This window comes from Thermobia domestica, chromosome 9 (assembly GCF_964235325.1).
Source record: "Thermobia domestica chromosome 9, izTheDome1.hap1.1, whole genome shotgun sequence".
NCBI lineage: Eukaryota > Metazoa > Arthropoda > Insecta > Zygentoma > Lepismatidae > Thermobia > Thermobia domestica.
Genome location: NC_137462.1, coordinates 91553334 through 91579112, shown reverse-complemented (window position 1 = coordinate 91579112; position 25779 = coordinate 91553334). Strand labels below are relative to the sequence as shown.

Below are 25779 nucleotides of genomic sequence, written 5' to 3'. Positions count from 1 at the left end.
ATTTGGCAATTAAACACACACGCTTCAAAATTCCATTTTGGCTTTTGACGTATATTTATTTAAGAATGAGATATTTAATTGACGCTTAAAAAAATTGTATTTTTATTAGATGTTTATCTTTAATCGACTCAAAGGAATAACAAAACTGCGTTTATTTTGGATTTTAGTAAACAATTTTTTTCTCTTCTTTTCTCTTCCTCCTGTTGTACTGTTCTGACGAAATAAAATAATAAGAAATACATGGAATATCATTGGAAAATATAAAATATTGTTATTGTCTGAACTGTAAGCTTTATTATAATATTTCGTGAGAACTGTACAACCAATAATAACCGATACAATTTGATATCGGTGTATAAAGTGTATTTGTTTTAATTAGGTAGCGATTATCTATAATAAATTTGAGTCATAAAATGGAAAAAATATAAAATATAAGTTAGTTATAATTATTATGGAAATTTGATAATTCAATTTATCATTAATTTTGAATTCATTAACATTATTGGTTTAATTTTGGATAAAATTCGATAAATATTGTTTTAAATTTTGAAATGAACCAATTTTCGAAATTGAAAAGTGTGAATAATAATTGTTAAAAGCAGAATTAAATTAAATCACCAATATGACATTCCAATCATCAATGATATTTGTCGGATGTAACGATTAATTCAGGATGTGAAAATTTTCTAATTTCATTTCTTTTTAATCTTTCTTGTATGAGAAGAGTCTGTTGGTTCTTAATTGAACATTGTATAATTTTTAACCTACTGATTATCGCTATTGTCAGACTCGTAGTATTGACCTTATTTTCTTGGTTCGTTGAGATCATAACCATTCTGTTGTTCATCTTTCATCACTGAAAAAAAGAAAGAAAAAAGAAACGTTAAGCATGATACGTTTGTGCTGGATGCCGATTAGCGTTCTCTTACGCATTTATAATTCTATAATTTTACTGGAAAAATTGTCATTTTAGATTGTGGACAATTGTGGTTTTAGATTTGTGACTATATATACTTGATTGTGACTTTAATCTCGGATGTGACGACATACCCGGAGTTGATAAGTGCACTTTGTCAGTAAGGCCGCACATGTTCGTATTGGTCAGTGCTCTTTAGCAAGTCATGCGTTTGTAAACCTACTAGTTTTTGTGGGTATGAGCAGACCACAAAATAATTTCAATAGTTTATGAGATGAAACTCGCATGCAGGGCTGTAGTATCGAATGTCTTCCCCCCCCCCAGGGTATTCTTCTTGTCCTTTTGATATGTTTATTTTCTTAAAACACCTTCTAGAGGTCTAGATACTAACAGCCCAATTGGGGTTGGAATAATTTACCCGGTTGTGACATAGCTGTAATGCGTGAAGCATTCAGTTGGGAGGGACAAGGATATAGTGCAGAAGCGATTTTATTTAAATCGTCGGGGAGGTTGGCGACCCCGCACACTTCGAGCTGTAGAAAATCGTAAGTCAGCGCTCATTGATCTTCGGGATCAACTCATTAACCTATATTTTGTTTAATTCATGACTTACGACCTGCTTTGTTGATCAGTGACGTGCAGGATGGCGCTACGTAAGGCTTAATCGCCGTTTAACTCATACTTATACATATGTAGTCAAATGTTTAATGGTTTATTAGTTAAGTTACATAAGGCGAGTATGTGTATGAATTGTTGAATTATGTTGCTTATAATGATAATATAGATAGACAAGTCAAAATGCCATATATATACGTAGATTACCGTTAATTTTAAACTTCATGAGTTTCATGAATATAGAATTAGGATTTGAATTTGGTTATATATTGCGTTATGTTTATATACTAGGTTTTTATTTTCTTTGTCACTCTTCTTTTTAAAAGATGAATATTGCGAGATAAGAAACCAGTTTGGATATGAAAAAAATGATAAACAAGTCGATAAATAAATAACGTGATACCTTCAGTAATAACTGTAATGTTTCATAAATTTTGTTTCTATAATTCAAAAGTTACTGTATTTTGTTGTATTGAAATATATAGACGCATATATATATATATATATATATATATATATATATATATACGAGGGCTATCCAGAAAGTAGATTACGTTTTGGAATAAAAAATCAACAAAGTATAGGAAACAAATTTTATTATATACAGATGAAAGCCACACACAAATACTACTTTTCGACATAGTCACCATTCAAATTAAGGCATTTATCGTAGCGATGTACGAGTTTGGAAATTCCTTCGTCGAAAAATTCGGCCTCCTGCGACTTCAACCACTTCGTTACCTCTTCTTGCAGCTGTTCGTCGTCATCAAAACGCTGCATAGCCAGCCACTTCTTCATTGCTGGGAATAGGTGTGGAAGTCGCTCGGTGCCAGGTCGGGACTGTACGGCGGATGAGGAAACAACTCCCACTGAAAAGATTCAAGAACTTCACGCGTGACATTTGCCGTGTGGGGCCGGGCGTTGTCGTGAATCAACAAGATCTTAGAGCTCAACATTCCTCTGCGCTTGTTTTGAATTGCTCTTCTGAGGTTTTGCAGAGTTTGGCAATACCTTTGAGCGTTTATTGTAGTGCCTCTTTCCAGGAAGTCCACCAAAATCACACCTTTTCTGTCCCAAAAAACAGTCGCCATCATCTTCATTGCCGACATTGTTTGCATGCATTTCTTGGGTTTTTGGGGAGAACCTGTGTGCCCCCACTGCATTGATTGCAATTTCGTTTCACAGTTCACGTGTTTCACCCATGTTTCGTCACCAGTAACGATGCGATCGAGTAAAGAGTCACCATCCTTATTGTAGGCGTCCAAAAAGTGCAACGCTGCAGCCATTCGCTGATTTTTGTGGTCCTCTGTCAAGATTTTTGGAATGCATCTTGCACAAAACTTGTGGTAACCAAGCTTTTCGCTGATGATTTCGTGCAACAAACTTCGCGAAATTTGTGGAAAACTCAAAGAAAGTTCCGTTATTGTGAACTTTCGATTTTCACGGACTTTAACATCGACTTTTTCGACAAGTTCGGCAGTCACTTTGCTGGGTCTCCCACTTCGATCTTCGTCGTGAACATTGGTTCGGCCATTTTTAAATCTTATGACCCACTGTCGCACTCCACCTTCAGTGATAATGTTGTCCCCATACACTTCACACAGCTGCCGATAGATTTCTATCGGTTTACAGTTTTTTGCTGTCAGAAACCTTATTACTGCACGCACCTCGCAGCTCGCGGGATTTTCAATTAACGCAGACATTTCAAACCGTCACAGTATCTTAACGGAGCACAGCACGAACCTCTCACTAGCACGGCTAGATGCCGACTGAGCTGCGCAACGCTCTGACCCCAAGATGGCCGCGCTAGCCCCGCCCCTAGCGGACACAGACGAAAACGTAATCTACTTTCTGGATAGCCCTCGTATATATATATATATATATATATATATATATATATATATATATACAACTATGGTATGTTTTGTTTAGCTTCAAATGATTTTTAAGGTTTAATGTTACTAAGTTGCAATAATAAAGATCACGGTATTGGTAATATTTTTCATTTTGGGTTGTATTGATTTTTTTTGAAATGTTTGAAAAAGATATTCATACTTTTTGTAAAAAAAGAGGGTTTTTCAACATCTGTTCATAGCTAATAAGTGTTGAAATTTTCATATTGTAAAGTAATGCACAAATCCAACAAATCCGTCGTCGATCCTACTTTAATTTTTGAATTCCGAATTCGTCTCCGATACGTTTCCGATCAAAAAAAAAGAGAACGTTTTGTTATGCATAATTTCATTAGGTTAGAAGAATATTTCTTTTCACATAATCCTAAATTTTTACACGGGACTTGTATACATGCTAAGTGATATTTTCTTGTGATGTTGTAGTAGATATGCTTTGTTGCTAGTGAAAAATTATAAAACATGAGCACACGGTGAGAAACCATGATTGGGAGTACTGAGTGAGAACTAATAAATGACAGAAAACTACATACCTTAATAAAAAGACATAAAAGACAGAAAACATTTCGTAATTATATAAAAGTGGCCAAACATACAGGTGTAAAGACCTATTGTTCAAAATAATAAGGCGTACAAAATAGTGCAAACTGGCGTTGAAAGTGCTTCGTAAATAATGCTCCACCAATAGTGCTCCGTCAACAGTGCCAAAAGGGATAGTTTCTCCAATATGTACTTCTAATGTTTTACATTTCCCCCAAGTTGCTCCTAAATAGTGTTATAGTGGCGTATTTCTTCCAACAAGGCAATACAGTTACCATCTACCCTAAGACAGTGGAATTGAACTATATACAGGGTGTATCAACATCAAGGATCACGTATGAACGGTCCAGAGTCCTTTGGCAACTTTCCCAATGCAACATTGCCAATTCTCTATGGGCGCCATTTGCTATCGACTCTCGAAGCAAGAAAAATTAGTGCGCATATTTTATTAAATTCATGATTGACTTTTGGTGATAAACTCAGCAGTTGGCAACTATGCTAGTGCTCTTTCAGTACATGACATCTCTTCGACACCACAAACTGACTTTTCTTGTGAATGTGTGCGTGTGCTGAACAATAGCTCTTTATCTCGCAGACATTGAAACTTCCGGTTGTATAGTTTTCCAAAACATTCGAGAAGGTGCTGGATCATTCCACGTTTCCGGATACTTCTAAGCCCAGTTGTAATTGGACAATTTTTCAGTTATTAGCCAATCAGGAACAGCGTTATGTAAAAAGTATACTGACTCTTCACGTGCATTGTGGGACAAAGAAGTGCGCCAAGGAATCGGGCTTAAATCCTCGACGAGTAAGGCACGCGTCCCGATGCGAAGACTTGTATTTCTACATAAGTGAAAAACAGTGAAGAATTTACGTTTAACAAGTGAAGATAAATAAGTCTGATATGTATAGTTTAACGCCCGATATCAGTTAAAGCCTTAGCCAGAAAAACTCGTTAGATAAGAAGTCCTGTTGCGCCCGAATCCTGCATTCCGTAAGTAATATCAACTAGTACTTTTGAAGAAATCGTCAGGGGACTCATGTGAGCACTACCCCAAAATTATCTACCGCAAGAGTTAATCGATCGACTAATGTTAAAGTGACTACCCCTTTAGTTGCAATTAGTACGCCAGATCCACCCTCGTGAACTAACAGTAAACATAAAAGAAAAAAAGAAACGAGAGGCCACTGGTGAATGCGCATTAACTATCTTATGTAAATAATTTCGTACTTATATCATTGTTTTAGCTAGATAGGGAAGTCAACAAAGAATTATTATACTGGTATTCAATGTACGAATCTTATTTTCACTGTGTGTTCAATATGAATAGTGTCGATTTTATCTTGTGTTGCTAACATGTAATATTTATTGTCTATTTCAATTCATACATGCGTTAGCATCAAAGTTCCATGTAATATCCGGTTCATGTAAAACAAAACAACTTTACTTTGTAGTCAAATATGAGTAATTAACTACTAGTTCCCGGTGTTTCAATTTTCTAATTTTTTTTTGTTTCCATTAGTGTTGATTTTAATTGCTAACGCGAGAGTAGGTTGCGGTACGTATTCATTTTTAATAATGTGAATAGTGAACTATCCCTCGCAGTAAACTTTAATAAGTACGAAAAGGGTAAAATCGATGTTTCTTTTCCATTTCGGTCTTTATCATAGGATAGTTCAGACGTGACCAACCACGTTGCGACCGATCTCTTCGTTTGAGTCACTCCCAAGCTTGAACGGAGGTCGGCAAAGCATGTATATGCGTCCGAGTGAAGGGGATGATTGGGAAGAGTTTTAATTAGTGATTGATGTAAACAGAGAGTGTAAAACGAATTCGTGTGACCTCCTTCACAAAGCGATAGCAACTTCGCTACACTTCTTCACCGAAAATCACTGTCGTTCTATTTGTAGCTAACTGTCATGGGACGAACAATCAAGTGTCAGTAATAATAATATTATAATATTATTTGATGAGTAGAAGCTGAATCTTCCCTTTTTGTTAACAATCTCTTCGCAGCAGCATTCTTGCATGGAGTATACCTTTGATACACTGAGATAATATAAACCACTAGAGATGCCCTGATGCGAGATCTTTGATGGGATCGAACTCGCATATATCGAATCGATCCGCCATATTGGAAGAGGATAAAGAGGTATTTCTCACGTAAGGCTGCATAGTAATTTAAGTATGTTTTATTTTTGATTGTCTGTACTCCCAGGAAAAAATGTACGACGAAAAAATGAACATTTTTTGGAATTTCATAATATGTCAAAGGCAAGTCATTTTCTTTCCTCTTTTGCCCTGTAATAACCAATAACATAATGAGGTTGTGTACTTGTAATAACCTTGTGTGAATAGGCATATGTATTGTATTTACATTGTCAAAAGGCTTAATGACTATTACCCAGAGAATTGTCATACTATTATTAAGTTTGCTTATTTGTTGAACTACATGTTTATAAGCTGTTGGAAATTTCGCCAAAATTATGTAAAGTACAAGTGTTCTGAGACACATTGGCAAGATAACTGTTTGGTTGTGGAGGAAGTAGACCTACATTGTATACGTTAAAAATTGCTAATGATGGCAATTACTGCATGATATAATCCTCACTCACTGTTAAAAGCCGCAATGGAGCAATCTCTCGTACGTTATTTATCGATATTCTCTACAAAAAAGTACATTTGTAAGTGGGTTCGAGTTCACTTTAGCAAACGGTTCTACTAAATTGAAAATTTATATTTCGTATATAGTATATAATTATTTTTGTTTTGGTGGAATTTGTTAGTTAAAAATCACAGGCGCAGGCGCTACGATTTACCTTTAAAATAACCATTTCCGATTTATTGTCGTAAAGTGTAGAGCGGATAACCTAAATGATTGTAGCATTGGGTATTGTTCAAAATCTACGGTAATTAATTGTGAAGTTCATTGTGGGTTATTGTGAAGTTTACGAACTTCTCACATACAGCGTCTCCTATGGTTTCGTATTACAAATTAGAGAGCTCTCAACTGGGGGATCTTTACCATTATTTATGCGTATGATCCCCACCATTATTTATATGCTGACTGAAACTTGCGGAATACACCATCTTCGGAGAGGATATTTCAAATCGACGCTACAATCGAGAGCACGGAAGGGCATCTGTAGTAGTTTATATTAGCTCAATGCTTTAATACCCTCTTAGTTGCTACTGTATGTCTACTTCATACATCTCAATTTCCTCCTTCTTTCTGTGTTAGTTTCTTCTTCGTTCCCGAGTTTCTTTCTGTGTGTGTGTTCGATTTCCGATTAGCTTGCCTGGGATACCAAGCCGAATACTGGTTTGGATTCTATTTTAAACTAGTGATGGGCAAAATTAGTTTATATAAAAACCGGAAACCGGTTTCTAGAAAAAACGAAATCCGAAAAACCAACATTTCGAATTTCTCCAAAACTAGTTCGGGTTTTCACCTAGACCGTTTCCAGTATTCTTGAAAAAACGGTTCGGTTTTTTTGACGAAACCGTTTTCGGTTTTCTCCAAAATCGGTTTCGGTTTTCTCCTAAACCGATTCGGTTTCCCACCAGAGTAGTTTCGTTGTTCTCCGATAACCGTATCCGTTTAAAACAAAAGCAGTTTCGGTTTGCATTTCCTTTCTATGAGAATTTCCAACGAAACACTATTCTAGTCAGAAATAGAACCAGTTTGGGAAAAATTGAAACGTTTCGATGAAAAACTGAACTGATTTTGGAGAAAACCGAAACCAATTTCAATAAAAACCGAATTGTGTTTTGGAGAAAACCGGAATGGGTTTTGAGGGAAACCGATAACCGGTTTCGGTGAAAACCTATAACCGCTTTCGGTGAAAACCGAATAGATTTGGGAGAAAACCGAAACCAGTTTCGATGTAAACCAGTTTTTCAAAATTTTCAAAGCCGGTTTCGGTCTTCTTGAAAACCAGAAACCGAAAATCCGGTTTTTGTCACCGCCACTATTTTAAACCGTAGGTTCCGCAGTGCTGAGAAGGTGCATTAAATTCCAACTATAATATTATGAAGGACGAATTTTCCTCACCTGCATTGAATGCACTTTTTAACTTTTAGAAAATCAAACATTTCAATAAAAATTCGAACAAATAAAAAAGATACAGTAAATAAAATATTACTTACTTAGGGAAGGCTCCCTTACTGACATAAATAGCGGGCAGAGACACATTCCAGGCTTCAACGTTGTCATCCATAATAATTGTCACTGAACGCATTGAATATCTATCCCATACCAACCACACTGACCAACCAGCAGTAGTTAACCCAATGATTATTAAAATTGACCATACAAGTCTACGGAATATAAAATAAATAAAATAAACAATAAGGTTATTCACTTATTTCTTTGACACACTGTCCCATGATACTCTATTCAATGTAGCTTAATCTAATGAGAGGGGTCGTGCCACGAACAGCGTTTCCACACTGAGAAAAAGATTGTAGGTGGCGTACTTATAAAGATAGGTTACATGCGTAATTTCTGTAGTTTTTAGACTTAACGTACAGCAGACGTATAACTGAAAACGCATGTTTTATAATACTTTCTGTATAAGTGTTCCATCTATACGTACTTTCCGTATGAAACAATGTAGGATCTCACATACAAATGGATGTATATAACATATAGCTGACGATGGTAACATAAGTATATGCATGTGATATACGGAAAACTGTTAGATGTCAGACATCCTGCAACGGCATGATGTAACATCTAAGGGCAGTGCTTATGTAGCATACGGATAACGTATGCTCCGTACTGATTACTATAGTAATCAAGAGGATACCATATACATATACCATTTGTACAATATACCGCTGTCCGGAGAACTGATTTTTCTCTGTGCAATTAAACTTTTACATTGTAAATATATCTTTTGTTTATTAATTTTAGAAGCAAGTTTCAATTTAATGCAGGGTGGCCCATAAAACTTCCCATATTTTAAGGGCTAATAGTGCCTAAAGCAAAAAGTATTACGCATAGAGACTTGTTTATTCAAAAATATAAAATGATATTGATAACAGTTTGTAATTAGTTTGTTCTGATTTATTATTCCGTTCTCATGCGTGTTGAAATGACACATCAATTGACAATGCAGTTATTGTCAATAATACCCAATAAAAACCCTAACTTCTTTATCTGCTAAAGCACTGTCAGTGGAAAGACGAGAGGAGTGGTCATCCTTTATAGTGCAGGAATTTTGTGAAAGAAAAAAAAATATTTCATACAAGCAAGTAACTTTGCACAGTTGTAGTACTTGACTTGCTTATCAACATACTAAAAGTCCCCTAAGACTGACCTTGAGCTTCGGCCGCCATATTCGAAAATGGCCGCCGATTTTCAGTTTTTCGCCTATAACTCTAGCATGAGCAGAAATAGAGTAAACTATAAACAGTAATGATTTGTAGAGAATGATAAAGCACATATTTTGGTGTATAAACATCTCTTTAGCTTTATTCGTTCAGAAGATATGAAGTTCTAAGTGTTGGGAACTTTATTTTGTGCAGATAGTACGGTTTCTCTGGTAGAATTCAAACACTACAGATTGCATACTTACTCAAATTGTGAATTGAAATTATTTTAGTACTCTTAAACTGAGACTGAAGAATAAAGTTACCCCTTTGGCTTCAATGAATGCAGGAATAAAAAATCCGAGGCAATAATTTAGTTATTAATAGCCAAGAATTATTCCATAGAATTATATGCTGTATGTCGCAAAAGGAATTGATCATTGAAATATTGCTTCCGATATGAGTTTTCCCAAAACCATTTCATTATTTGATAACACCTGAATGAGAAAGGGCACCAAGTCATCTTTAGTTTTAGCTTTCAAATGTGAAGAAAGCAACTTCAAAGTACCAACGAATGCTGTTCATGTTTTAGATGGAGGACACAGCTGCATTCTGTTGTATGGCGAAGAACAGATATATACAGTGATATTCTTGACTGCTATATGTCGTACATAGTATATATTACGGTGATAATAGCATCGTTATTTTTAATGGAGATATCGTGAACAGCCATCGAAAGGAATCGAGAAACAGAGAACAGTACGTACAATGTCGGCAACAATTCATTTTCAAGAAAAATCAAGATAAGACCTGTACTCAAACTGAATTTTTAGGTACAATTCCCGTGATACAATGATAATATAATTTGCAGTGTTGCACACGTATATAAATTACTTTCAAGATTGTCTAATATACATTTTCCAGTCTTAGTAGTGGAAAACCATGGTCTGAATCCAATTTGCAAAGTGTGGATCAGTTTATTCATTTCTAGATAGTTTAATTAGTGATTTAAAAAAAAATTACTCAAAAACTTTGGATATAATTGACACTAAGGATATAGAACGATTGTTATTAGGTTTACTTTTATCGCTTTTCTTATGTATGGCTACAGTGACTGTCAATTTACGGTAGTCAGGGAAGATTCTCTTTAAAAGCATCCAATTAAATACGTAAACTAAAGGTTCAATTATAACATCAATTACTTTTTGTAACAAGTTGTTAGAAAATTCATAGAAATCTTCACTATTTGAAGGTTTCAGTTTATTAACGACTGATAAAACTGTTCTGGTATTAATTACAGTCAATGAAAAAACTGAAAATGTTACTTACATTTTGCTGTGCTAATAACCTTCTAAAGTCAAAATTTTGATGTATCATTTAATTCTGTTATACTATTCACAAAGTATTCAATGAATTCGTTTACGGATATTGGTATGGGGTCTCGAAGATCGTGTTTTCAATCTCCTTATTAATTATGGACCTAGCTGCTGCAGTAATTTTAGCCGATTATCTCTTTTAAAGAATGAGTCAGAAAACACCTCGCCACTTTCCTCCCTCCATATTCTCTAGTATATAAGATGAACATTGGCAGCACTGTGCATAAGCAAGGGCAGACTGTCGATCTTACTCACGAATAGATTGTCAGTTGTGAAGTGTGCATGCTGTGGTAAAGAACGATGAGTCAGTTAGAAAAACGAAAACTAATTGTGAACAAATACCTCGAAAATCCAGGTATGTCCTTAAATAAATTAAGCAAACTCGTAAAATATCCTCGGTCTACTGTGCAAAATGTAATTTAAAAGTACACACAAGATTTAACTGTTGAAAGAAAACCTGGCTCAGGTAGAAAACCGGGGACTAGCCAACCGAAGCTGGAGAAAAGGGTTGCTGCGTCAAAATCCTTATTTATCGGAAAGAGTAGTTGCTGGTGTGGTCAAAGCGTCCCAATCTACAGTGCACAGATTTAAGCAAGGAAAAGTTTACGATCTTTCAAAGTCCAAAAGGTGCCTAACCGAGACGAAAAGCAACAACTGACGGCAAAATCCAGAGTAAGAAAACTCTATGATCAGTACCTTACTCAATATGAATGTTGCATTATGGACGACGAAACCTATTGTGTTGCTGATTTCAGTCAAATTCCCGGAAAGGAGTAGTACGTGGCACTGAAGAGGGGAGATATGCAGGATAATTTAAACAACGGAAGGCATCCAAATATCCCAAAAAAATATTTGATTTGGCAAGCTATTTGTTCATGCGGTAAAAAAAAGCAACGCGTTCATCACAACAGGGACAATTACGGCGAAATTTATACGAAGGAGTGTTTACAAAAACGCTTGTATCCATTTGTGATGTCACACAGTAACTCTGTTTTCTTTTGGCCAATCTTGCTACCTCTCACTACTCTAAAGCAGCCACTGATTGTTATAAAGAAAAGGGTATCGTCGCAGTTCGAAGAGAGGCAAATCCACCAAATTGCCCTGAACTTAGGCCAATTGAAAAATATTGGGCCCACATTAAAAGAACATTGAAAATATCAAAAGGGAAGGCGGCTGACTTGAAAACTTTTCGTCGCAAGTGGACTGCAGCTGCCAATCAAATAACAGAAGAAGATGTGCGAACTCTTATGAAGCGGATTAAGAGTAATCTACGAGCATTTTTCCATAATTAGTTCTTTATGATATCTTTTGTGTGTTTATTTTTTTTTACTTTATAGTCAACTAAAGTATGCAAACGACCTTTCTTCTTTTTATTTCTTTACCTACTTTTTTGGTCAAAGTTACTGGCCAAGTTTTTTCTGACTCATTCTTTATATATGCATACAGAAAAGACTTAAATTAAACTTTTATGATATTTATCTTTCAAACTTCAATTTTGATACTTTTAAATTTGTTATATATATAGAAAAAGTCAAACCAAATATATTTTTTTATGTTTGGAGTCAATTATATTAAAAGACAAATTAGAAATGAGGAAAATTGTTGGAATAAAAGTTGAAGATAATATTATGAGTTTTAAAATGAGGTACAGTTCTTACCTTTCGAGAACACTGCAAATCAGCAGAACGACATTCACACTTAGTTGAACAGTTGTTGTTTGCGGCAAGTACGTCTGTTCAAAGTAAGAAGTTCAGATGTTGCAGCTTCTAGATTGGTTGGGATTGGAAGTAATTGTTTACGTTTTAGAGTCCATCCCCAGTCGAGTGGATCAAGATGATTTCCTAGCTACTGCTGTACTTTGTAGTGGGCCTCATCGAGTGTTGACAAGCAACAGCCTCTGTTGGAGGTAGTTACTAGCTGGAAATTCGCTTAAATCGATTGGTTCTGAAAACAAAACACGACGAAGTTTGTTAGGTCGTCACAAGTTTCCTCCATATAAGCTTACAAGAAACTTTTATCCAACATTGGTTATGGTTTCAGACTTTGCGTTGGGTTTCATTGAACGCTTTTACCGATTCCAAAAGCTCAGAGTTCTTTTGAAGTAGTTTAAACGGATTTTTTTCCTTTCTTGTACAGAGCTGACGTTGCACCACAGCCTGTCATTGCGTGGACAAAAAGAATCATTCAGTATCTCAAGTTTCTTCTGAATTGATGAAATGTCAAAACATTTATTTGACCTGGAGCTGGAGCTTAGCATGAAGAAGAAATCTGGAGTTTCAGGTAATGTCCTCGCCAGCAGGATAACAAATAAGCCTACAACTGTGACACCTTTCTGGTATTTACGAAAAATCACATACGCAACTAACATTACTAAGGGATCGGCATCACCTTCCGCTTGTTTTACTTCAATTTCCGCCTTGATCATATAGTCCGTCTATATGACAATAAATCCGTTATCGTTTTTGGAGTTTCTTAGAAATTCATCCTGTTTCACGGTTACTTTCAATTCTGGTATACAAGCAATGATGGAAGCCGATGTTATTTTTTTCAATGACCGACGTTCTCTTTCTAGTATTTTTGTGCTTGTGGAATCATATCCATCAAAAACAATAATTGTTGCTGATGAAGAGAAGTGTTTTTGCACATATTCGACGTATCTCTCACAAAGGTTGCCGTACGTAATAGCATCTACTGATGTTGTAGAAAGCCAAACCACACGATGCAGTAAAAATCGACCATCAATGACAAACTTCGAGTTAGTACGACAGTAGACATAGGGCACGATATCTTCAATTACGTCGAACAACTTTGACTTTTGTGTTTTTCTTATTGAGAATCCATCGAAGGGAGCTGGTGGAAAAGGTGCCAATTCACACGACAAATACTTTGAAAAATCAGTTTGAGATTTCAAAATGCCGACTATGCGACTGAACAACTGAAGAGCTTTGACTTGCAGCACATCTTCAGCAACTTTAATGGTATTTCCCCAGCACTCGACTGGAGATGGACTCTAAAACGATTACAGTTACGTCCAATTCCAACATATCTAGAATCTGCTACACCTGAACTTACTTTCATCAGATGTACGTGAAGCAAACAACAACTGTTCAACTAAGTGTGAATGTCTTTCTGCTGGTTTGCAATGTTCTTAAAGGTGTAAAAACTATCTCGGGGTTGAGTGTGAAAATACAGAAATTGTTTATGAATCTGAGAACGAAATTGAAGATGTAGAAAACGTTTTCGTTTCTCAATAATGTGTACATAAGGTATATAATAAGGAATATAATACATCTTATATGGAATTTACATCAAGTTACGTAAAGACAAAGTAATTACCTCATTTTATTATCTTCAACTTTTATTCAAACGATTTCCCTCATTTCTAATTTGTCTTTTAATATAATTGCCTCCAAACATAAAAAATGGTTTGACTTTTTCTGTACATATAACAAATTTAAAAATATCAAAATTAAGGTTTGACAAGATAAGTATCATAAAAATTTAATTTAAGTCTTTTCTGTATGCGGCGGGAGCTCATGTGGTTCGGATTCCACGTTAATCAGTAGGTCCACGTCTCATATAGCCTCGCTGCTGAAAGGGACATTAAACTAAAATCAACTCAACTCTTTTCTGTATGCATATATACTTGATGCGTATCCAAAATGTCAGAAAGAAGAAAGTTATTGTCGCCCATAGTTGTCAAGATGAAATTTCATGGCCGCCATTTTGAGAGAAACCACGCGTCGGAGAGTAGGGGTCTTTTGATATATCAAAGTACATTAACAAAGGAAATTATTCTGAAAAATTCAAGTTTATGGTAATTTTTTCCAACTTCAAGGTATTTTAGGTACAAAATGCCTGGACAGTATGTCAAGGTTTCGAAAATAGCTCGAGAATGTGACTGTTTAATAATGTAACATACGAGTGAAGTGGTGTGTTTATGAGTGTAATGAAATTTAGTAGATTCAACATAATTCTAGGCTTTAGGATTAATTTGTATAACTGGAGTATGAAGTGATTCTAAGTATTGTTGTGTTTTGTTGTGTTCCAAGAGGGTGAAAACTGCATCTAATGGCAACGAACATGTTTCGGGAAGCTGCAAAAGTAAGTATTTCTTCAAGTGGCGTAGCATGTGCTTGTAGCGTTTACTGTCTTTCATTTTCTAAGAACAATAACATACATTTAATAGTATGTGTGGAATTAAATATACAATTTGTTCATTAACTCCCAGTTTCAAGAACGTTTGCAATACAAGCCTCATTATTCATTACTATGATTGATATTATCCTTTCTATTTATTTGTTTTGCAAATTTGTTATTAAATGATCTGGTCACAATTTTGCAGACAGAATTTTAAGATGTTCATGAACAAGGAATCAAATCTCTTCTTACACCTCATTGTTTAAGAGTACAAAGGTCTAGTACCGACTTGCGTTGCTCTTGACAATTTACTTAATAAAATTTGAAATATGATATACGGAATTTTAATTGAAAAAGATAGTATCCTATTAATTATACAACCTTTCGTCAAACATAGTGTTAGAAACAACCAGGAAAACTAACATTGATATACAAATATTCAGATCATGTCTTGCCCCTCACTTTAATGTCCAATCGCCGCCCCTGACATCATGTATAATGTATAGTGGTTTCCCTAAGGAAAACGAGAAATGATGTTTTCCATATTACCTTACGGTTTTCGCCAATGAATTCAGTATCTGTCATTTAGTTAAAATCGCATAGTTTTATCTGAAGGACAGAAAAAGACTTAAATTTCTGGTTCAGTGTAATAAAACCTCGATCTCCTGGAACAAGTCGTTTATTTGTCTTGAAGTTAAGTTTAATAGGCACCGACTGTCAGAACTTATTGTACTTGGAAATACTGACACGGAAGAGTGAGCGGAACAAATGTTTCAACTTGTACTTAAAATGAAAATAGAATAATTTATTTGAATTAATAAGAATCCAATTAGAATCAATCTCACCATGATTATTACAATGTCACAGTTACTAAGCTTTGAATTAAAGAAACTAAGAGTGAAGTTGAGTTGATTTTAGTTTAGCGTCCCTTTCAGCAGCGAGGCTATATGAGACGTGGACCTATTGATTACCGTGGAATCCAAACCACATGAGCTTCCACCGGGAATCGAACCCTGGTCTCCCACGCCAAAGGCGCGTACGCTAACTGCTTAGCCACGAGAGAGCTCTAGCTAAGCGTGGAATTTAACATTTTGTTGTCACATGTCACTAAATCTCTAAGGCTTCCTCAGTTGCGAATATAACATAATATTTTGGTTTTAATTGTTACTTACAATTAAATTTTCAGTTGATTTTAACTCTGTTTCTAAATATTAAGTATTATTAATTTACATACATAATTTTGACTTGAAACTCTTTTTATTACTAAATATAGCAAATAAGCAATTTATCTGTGGTGACACATACCTTTCTGCCGTTGTTCTGCTCTCCTGCAGAGCAAATTTTAAACCATCTAAAGTGGACTTTAGTAGATATTCTCTTAGAAATGAATGGCATGCTTTGAATATTGATGATAGCATTCTAGAAGAGATAGTGTACGACTGAATTATTATCTAAAACTGTAATAATGGTCTTATATTTTACACTTTTATTCTAAATGTAATAGTTTCTGGATTCTCTCTTTAAAAAAATGTATTTAAATAATCAGGATAAATTTCATTAAAATATTATTACATTAAAATCTTGATTATCATAGTTATTGTTAAATGCTGCAATAATCGCATTGGAGATACTAGGGATAAATATTGCATTTAAAATGATTGATCTTTGCCAAGGATTTCTCAAATTTGTTAAATTTTATACATGACGTAAGAAAGAAATGTTCCAAGTAAAACATAAATGTTCATTTAGAAGGAAAAATATTCTGTAATCTTTATTCATATAATAGAAATTCATTCGTACAAACGGGAAAGAAAGCATTTGACAGTTGACAAATTTTATTTTGCCAATAACTCGGGAGCAAATGAATTAATTTGGATGTTTTTGTTGCTATCCTTAGAATGGTTATAACTTGATAACTTGTCCAAATCGGTACTCTAATCGGTTAATTTGTTGTTGAATTACTAGAATAAGAAATTGTGTCAACTGAAGAATACTTCCTTTCGTGACTGTACATATAATTTTACTTTCTTAGCCATAAGACCACAAAACTCCAGCACCAAAACCAAGCTGGAACCAGAGACCATACTCTACTCAACACTCTACCACAGTACTAGGCCCCAAAACTATATCAAACAAGAAAACAATTTTCCTGCATCATTCATTTAACGTCTATTTTCAATGAAAGAAGACAAGATGAATACTAATTTTACTTACAACTCCTTGAGTGTAGATTGGTACAGGTGGTTAGTGTGTACTGTCAAATCTGTTCGTTTGGTCACATTCAGTACTAACAGTAAAAAAATATTACAGTCTTGTTTGAAACACTATTGTTTTAAGCATATTTAAGAATAAAATAGTATTTTCCATTATTTTAATATTCAAAACCACAATTTCAGGAATATAGAAAATTAAAATTATAGCCTCCAATTCAAAATTGGCATTTTAAACAAATATATATTTTGCATTCACATAATCTATATAAGCCGAAAGTGAATGTTCAAGTGAAATTGTAGCGTACCCTAATAACGTAAATGAGCAAAACCCATTAACAAGAAGACAGTAAAACTCATTTGCAGCATTGTTGCATCCAGTGATGATTTCAGCCCACAAACAAAATGCCTCCTCCGATCAACCAATTCCTCCCAAGGGTTTCCCTGATTATGTTCATTAAAAGTTACCGGTGTTTCCGCATTACTACTTTCATCCCCGTGGTATACTTACTGGATGCAACTATCAGAAGTATAGTATTATTATCTATTTGAAAGCTAATTAATTACTTTAATTGTTTCAAGTTTACAAAGTGTGATCAAAAAATACGGGAATGGATTTTTAGCAGCAACTGTTGGTGCTACAATAATTTGATGTAATTTTTCCGATAACCTGATCCGTTGAACAGGCAGCGTCAATTGGGAACATGTTCTAACTTGTCGGTTAGCGTCCAGAGCTGCTAGAGTGAGATTGTGTTTACCGTATCTGTCGCACATAATGGGTTTCCAACAACGCGTGAACATTAAGTTCTGCTTCAAGTTGCAAAGAAGTGCCAAAGAAACTCATGAAATGCCGAAGTTGGCTTACGGCGATAATGTTGTAACTATAAAGATTGTTTACTAGCGGTATGAGCGATTTAAAAGCGAAAACGAGTCGGTAGAAACGAGCAATGTTCGGGACGTCCATTAACCTCTAAAACAGAACAAAAAGTTGCAAATAGTTTCAGTGAAACAGGCGAATAACTATTCGAGAGCTTACGGAAGAACTTAACATCTCGTATGGGTTTGTGCAAAGTATTTTAAACGATACTTTGCAAATGTGAGGAGAGAGTGCAAAATTTGTTCCCAGACTTTTGAGTGATGAACAGAAGGAAAATCGTGTGAATATGGAAGGAGCCATTTTTAACTCACAAGTTTTTGGATGGAAAAAATGTTCCTGTTTGTCTATATCCGCCTTACTCACCAGATTTGGTATCATCCGACTCCTTGCTCTTCCCAAAAATTAAAATCGTGTTTAAAGGAAAACGTTTTGACACTACTCCTGATATTGAGAGGGCCACGACAGAACAACTGAACGTTCTTCCAAAAGAAGCCTTCCAGAAATGCTTCGAGTCATAGATTCAACGTTAGGATAAGTGCATTGCTAGCCAAGGACAGTACTTTGAAGAATATTAAAGCAAATTTCACGTAAGCTTATTACTGTGTTTCTAATAAAATTGTTTACCTATTTTTTGATCACACCTCATACTTACAATGAATGTTCAAAGACATAAACTTAAATATGGAAAAGATATACAAGAAAAAAAATAAAATTAAAATATACATACATTTTACAATCTCTTCTCTTAACTTGTTCCTTGCCATTCTCAGCTCCCTTCACAAGAATCATTTTCACTTTTACTTTCCTACGAACGATTGAATTCTTCTTAACATTCTTTATGTTTGTATTACGTATTTTCGCTACAGCTCCAATAATACTTCCAAGGATATAGTGGATTACTTCCAAAACTGCAAATATGCTTCCTCCAATAAATAAACTAATCGTACCACCAACTGAGGCTGCAAAAAATTAAAAGTTTTTTCTCGTTAATTAGCAAACATTTGTTTTCTGTGTTGATTTATTGTATAGGAGACACCATACGTAGTTGATTACTTTTGTAAAATTTAATTCTCGTTTCAACTATTGTTTCCAACATCGATGTTTTACTAATAGTTTTAACAATTTTGCAGTAATATCAAGTGAAGGAAGGTAAAACGCTTCTCATGATATCATATAATAAGGAATTATGTCAAAAATTAACTTTCGAAGAAGAAAGTTATGCTAGTTGCGAGAGGAAAATTATAGCTAACTTTCTCTTTTCGGGTAAAATTCAGAAATACAAGTACGTAGTCCGAGAAAGCGCTTTCCAAGAGCTTACTAGATTTTGGCAGTGGTATCTTTCTTTGCCATACTCATATGTGAAGTTCGTACTTGAAGGCAGAACATTATATATATATATATATATATATATATATATATATATATATATATATATATATATATATATAGATAGATAGATAGATAGATAGATAGATAGATAGATAGATAGATAGATAGATAGATAGATAGATATAGATATACATATATATTGATAGATAGATATAGATATATATATGAGGCTTTCAGACCACAAGGAAATGAAATCCAATTACCAAAGTTGTTAGAAAAAGAACAGTTTTTTACTGTTCTCTTAATTAAAGGAAACGTTAACACTGTTTTTACATTATAGAAGTAGTTTAAAATGTCTCGATGTGGATCTACTAAGGTCTGAAAGCTGCTTCAAATTAAAATATTTAGGATGAAATACTGTATGTCCAAATTAATTTAAAAGTGGACTTGATTCCCTTGTGCACTGAGTTACCATATGAACAACAAAACAATTGTTTGATGTTGTCCTATTACTGGTTATGCAGGGTACAGCACACTAATGAAATGCTGCCATGGTTTCCATTTGGCTATAGATCCCTATTACAAGAAACAATGGTTGCAAGACAAGAGCAATTTATACTTTGCAATTATTTAGTTAACGTATCTTCAAATTCATCGTAAGATGTCATTACAGGGTGATTAATTATAGGATTTACAATTCCAATCAGTTATTATTCTATATTGAAACCACGTACAGACTTGGTTGATATGTCATTATACTGCAAAAACACTTTCTATAATTAGTATTTAATTTAGTTAATATATATTAAAACAAATATAAAGATTAGGTAACAATGTATGATTTCTGTTAAGAGTTTAAAATTGTCACAACAATGGGCATATATTTTGAATTTTAATGAAAAAGATGATTCTTGATTGGTAGAGATAACAAATTATGTTATGTTATCTATGATTTCAGTTGAAATAGTAGTCTGAAGAAGGAAGTGATGTACTTCCGAAACTGTTACATTTCTCGTTAATTTATAATAAAGAATACAGACAGCCTTGTAAGAAAGTTATGTTTAATTTATGTTTAAGATGGACACAAGGCCTTTTTATAAAAATATCACTACCTTATATTTCAAAAATATCGCTCTTACCCTCGCAACAATCTACATCCGCCCCAGCCTTCCCATTCCTCGCGACTTTTTTTCACACATCTCTCAATCATATAAACATTTCATTATACTCGCCGACATCAACCTTCATAGTCGTTCTCAAGCAGAGCGAGATGACTTTACGGACTTCATTACGGTCCATATCAGCGGTACTCTGCTTGCACTACCGTCCCCAACTCGTCCCATCAGTAATACTTCACCCGATATAGCATTGGTTTCCAATACTATCATCAGCCGTTGTACAGTAACTGTTCTGGACTTAATGGGGAGCGACCATGCGCCCATCAAGCTCACTTATCACTCCGGTCTTACTTCTCCTGCATCATTACCTTCACCACGTCTATCACCACGATATGATAAAGCTGATTGGCCACCTTATCGCTCCTATATATCAAACACATACTGGGAGATTACGAATCCCCAACTACACAAGACGAACTAACGCACCAGCTTGATACTATCACCACTACAATTCAACAGGCTTCTTCTCTATACATTCCACAGTCTGAATCCATCCCGTACCGGCCGAAACTCCCACCACAATATCTAGCTCTTGTCAGTCGCTCACGCCAGTCGTATCGGGAATTCCTGCGCACCTGGAATCCTGAAGCACTCCGCCTTCATCGTCAACTCCAAAGAACAATTCAAAACTACATTTCGGCTTATAAATTACGCCAGTGGGTGAAAACCTGCAATCATCTTTCCGACACAGCTCATCCTACCCTGTACTGGAAGCGCTTTAATGCACTCTGTGGTAAACAAGCCAGGACTCCATACCCTCTCCTACTACATGATGCCCCACTTCATTCAGACACAGATAAAGCAAACGCCTTATCTGACTATCTGCAGGGAATATTCACCCCATCCGAGTCGGACAACACAGGCATACCTTATCCAGTCGATCAAGTGAATCTTAACTCTAGATCTTTGCAACCGAACACCACCTATGTCCTTCCCGACCATTTTCTCACTAGTCCTATCACAGTTTCCGAAATCTCATCTGTTATCCAGCGAAAAAGAAACACTGCACCTGGCTTCGATTCTATCACTTACAGACACATTAAAGAAAGTCCTATAGCACTACTTACACTTTTAGCCTTTATTTATACGTTTATCCTCCGAACGGGATACTTTTTTACCGACTGGAAAGTGTCTAAAACACTCATGTTCCCCAAACCTAATAAGCCTCCATCGAATGTCTCGTCCTATCGTCCCATACAGTTAACGTCTACATTCAGCAAAATATTCGAACGAATACTTGTGAAACGCCTCCATCCTTATTTACTCGACCGCCAAGTACTCCCAACACACCAAGCCGGTTTTCGACCATCATTTTCTATCAACGATCAACTACTCCGCCTCACAACTCTCAACTCTCATCACCAATCATTACAACTCCATTCAACCTTCCGTTCTTCTCCTCTTTGATCTTGAAAAAGTATTTGACAAGGTTTGGCATCTAGCATTCATATACAAGCTCATCAAATTTAAGTTTCCGATAACCTATGTTCGCATTATTTATCACTTCCTCGCATGTCGCATTTCATACATTGCCATTAATGACCAGCTTTCACATCCTATTTTTCTAATGTGTGTGGTACCTCAAGGTTCTGCTCTTTCACCTCTCTTATACATCCTGTTTGTTGCAGATCTTCCGCACCTGCCTCCCAACGTTCACCTCTTCCAGTATGCTGATGACAGTGCTTTCCTTACCCTAGGCAAAACCATCCAAGCCGTAAACACTTCACTACAAGCAGCTATAAATAGTTTCACCCATTGGTGTTCTAAATGGAAGCTGAAAATAAATGCCTCTAAAACTCAAGCAATTGCTTTTGTTCCACCTCGGAAACGTACCAAAGTTCATCGCAATCCATCCCTTCTATCGCTCACTGTTCATGATACACCCATCACTCCAACACGCACTGTCACATACTTAGGCATTATCTTCGATCAACATCTCACCTGGAAACCACACCTTCAAAGTGTCAAAATTAAAGCCTACAACCCTTTGAACTTGCTCAAACGCTTAACCGGTAATACCTGGGGTCTTAAAGCCAACGTTGTATTAAATACATACAAAGTCTTCCTCAGGCCAGTTCTTACACATGGCTTTCCGGCTTGGATTTCCGCTTCATCCTTGTATTATGAAAAACTAGCCATTTTTGAAAGACATGCCTTTCGCATTGCCTTTCGAATCTCTCTGCCAAGTCCGACTCGTGATCTGTATTCCTTGATCTCATTTCCTACCATCCGCTATCACCTTGAAGCACTCCGTTTAAAGTTTATCACTCAGTTACACACACCATCAACCTCTCCTCTTTGAAACAATGCATCATCTTGCATTTCACTCCGCTCCCGCACGATACCATTATACTCCACTTCACCTTTTGTTTACATTATACTGCTACACTGTAACACCAGACCACCTCGATCGACAACTCCTTGACGACTATTGCCTGCATGTTCATCTCCCTCATATTTTCCCATCATTTTGTGCACACTGATTCCATAATTTACTAACAGGGCTCACCGCGTCCTCATCAGCCTAGAGCAGCCCCTAGGCAGAAGATAACCGCATTTGTCTGTCTAACATTCCTCATGATGTGTCGTGGCGTCAAGTGCACCTCACTTCATCTCTCATCTCCATCAGTGCTTATGATTTCTAATTTGTACCTTAGTTCTTCTTTAATCTCGTCAGTTCCTTTCATTTTCATTTTTTTTTGTTCAAAGTTGGTTCGTTTATTCTATTCGTCATTATATATTCTTAATTTGGATAGTTTTGTAATTTCTCGTTTCTTGTTTGTTATTCTTTCGATTACTGTAATATTTTTGTTATGTCTATAGTTATGTACAATGTATAGTTCCTTCCACCTTGCTATATGTTTATGATCGCAAAGATCATAAAGACCCCAATATAAAACATGATTAAATAAAGTTATCAATCAAACAACCCATAGCCCATCCATCCTTTTCCCACTCCTCTAAGACTTACACTTCTCTTCCCTAAAAGAGGGTGTAGCCCTCTGACAGGTTACTAGCCGATGGCTAGCGTTAAAAAAAACTTGGTGATCATCTGTTAGCGAGGATCAGGTGTAGCATACGCACTCGTGAGCATCCCAGACATACGCTATTTAGAGGATTGACGAAAGTTGACACTTTCGGAGGGTCGCTTATATTTTTGATATTTTTTTGGAATCATCTTTGTCATCACTTTATCATCGATTCATCACGCGGATAGGCTGTGCTGGTCTTTGGACTGATGCACAAGAACCTACCCCCGTACGTGGGGCCACCGGCTCCTGGTTCCTCTACACTAGACCGTGAAACTTTGTCTCTTTCCGGTCGTACTAGGCACCTTTCATGGGGCAGGTCAAACCAGTTCGCGAGCAACTAGACCCAGAGATCGTACTGCTTCTGGTGACTCCGTTCATTCAAGCAAATGACTTCGTGACAGATCTCGTTCTCCTGTAGCAACTAACATGGACTCGGCAATGGACACTGCTTCTGGCTCAGGTTCCAATTTCTATACAGCTAAAGAACCAATCTATTCTTTCATGCTCAACGATTTTGATACAAAGTATACTCATCCTAAAACGGTATCCACACAAATAAATGAGGGCCAGTATAGAAAATACTGTCAAAACTAGAAATGGCTTTATCATCCGCTCAAAGGACCCGAACTTCGGTATCACACTTAGGAACAATGCGTCATACGAAATCTTTGGCAAAACGGCTAAATTAACCAAACAAGCCGATCGGAAGGCAAAACAACCACCTCATCCACGAAAACCACCAATGTTTTCTGCTGTTATCCGTGGTATGATACCTGAAATCAGCGACAAAGAAGTTCCTGAAGAACTCAAAAAAGAAGGTATTGAAGTTAACAAATGCATTCGCTAAAGAATAACAATGGCCCTACTTACATGGTACGCGTTCTGTCCCAAGATCAGACAGCACTTGATTATTTTTTAGCTCATCGAGCTCCTATCTACAAGAAACTCCATCGAGTCGAGCCTTCCAAAACACCAGGGCCTTTGTCACTTCGGAGTGAGAAATGTCAAACCTATAACGCACACTTTACTCGCCATTGTTCTAATTCATCTAAATGTGGTTATTGTGGTGAATCTCACGATACAAAAACTTGTAAAAATCAGCAACAACAGCCATACTGCTCTAACTGTAATGAAAATCACCCAACATAAAGCTACTACTGTAAGGGAAAACCTCAGTCACAACCTGAATGCCCGGAACTGACAGTGCCAGTACAAAGCTTTGACAAAGCCTCTCGAGTTTCACAATCTCTTGCTCAACCTCTCACTGTCGAAGATCTTCGTTACATCACCATTGTACTACAAAATGTTTTCCCTTTACACCGTGAACAAATTCTTCGTGTCGCCATTTCAACAGCCAAATCTCTCTTCAACCTTAACTTTTCTGCCACCTATTCAGGACCTTTCGTTCACTTCCACATCGCACCTCTAGAGACAGAAGTATAAACCCAATATGGAAGTGGCAGTATACATTATGGCTCTTACTTTACTTTTCGTTAACATCAGATCATTCCAGCAACATACAGTACTTCTAGAGTCTCTTCTGTTGGAAGAAAAAATCGGTATCGTAGCTCTCAACGAAACAGCTTTAAAACCAGCCTCTTCTGCACGACTTTCTGGTTACTAACTTCAACGCTGCGATTACCACGATATACACGCACGTGCTCAAGACGGGGTGCTGATTGTTTTTTCTCCCAAACGTCCTTATCGACAATACAATCCTACTGCATTTACAAACCTTCCCGAACATCTCTTATTCTTTATATACTACCCTTTTCTTACAGTTAATGTAGCTACCATATATATACGTCCTGGACATCCAATACCTTTCACTCTTTTCGAATATATCGCTCAAAACTTCAAAAACATAATCATCTTGACTGACATAAATATCCATAGCAAAAGTGCCAGGGAGAAACAAGGTTTTACGGACTTTGTTTCAGTTACACTACAACTTCACATTCATAATCTTCCTGGTCCCATTCAACCAGCTAGCCAAACAACCCCGGATATAGTAATCACGTCTCTCTCGCTTATAAATGACTGCGAGGTGAAAGTTCTTGACACGATTGGAAGCGATCACTGTCCCATCAAACTAACCATTAAAAAGATTAGGCCATCTCTATAAAAGTTAGGGCCACATAATATACACCGTTACGATAAAGCTGACAGGTCTCAATTTCGACAGACCGTAAATATCCATGTCTCCAATTTCCAACCACCAAATTCAGAATCTGAAATGTACAATATTGTCAACCACATCACAGACGCCTTACATTCTGATGCTCAACAAACTATACCTATGGAGAAAATTTATCCGTTTAAGCCAAAATTGCCTCCAA

At 36.1% G+C, this 25779-nt stretch overlaps 1 protein-coding gene across 1 annotated transcript; it reads right to left on the bottom strand.

Annotated features, from left to right (window-relative positions):
• Positions 1 to 641: 641 nt before the first annotated feature.
• On the bottom strand, positions 642 to 18701 carry LOC145694038 (uncharacterized). The gene is made up of 4 exons (XM_081770175.1): positions 18629 to 18701; positions 16120 to 16233; positions 8132 to 8302; positions 642 to 856 (listed from the first exon to the last, which is right to left on the bottom strand). Exons 1-4 carry the CDS (start codon positions 18688 to 18690, stop codon positions 844 to 846), a joined length of 360 nt encoding a protein of 119 aa, XP_081626301.1. The 5' UTR covers positions 18691 to 18701; the 3' UTR covers positions 642 to 843.
• Positions 18702 to 25779: the final 7078 nt, after the last annotated feature.

Excerpts from the sequence above, each read along its gene's own strand:
- LOC145694038 (XM_081770175.1), bottom strand. The coding sequence starts at position 18,690 with ATGATTCTTGTGAAGGGAGCTGAGAATGGCAAGGAACAAGTTAAGAGA. Across the intron at positions 16,234-18,628 it reads AAGAGAAGAGATTGTAAAAT|AATGCTATCATCAATATTCA; the intron begins GTATGTATATTT and ends TATCTCTTCTAG. Across the intron at positions 8,303-16,119 it reads AGCAGAACAACGGCAGAAAG|ACTTGTATGGTCAATTTTAA; the intron begins GTATGTGTCACC and ends TATATTCCGTAG.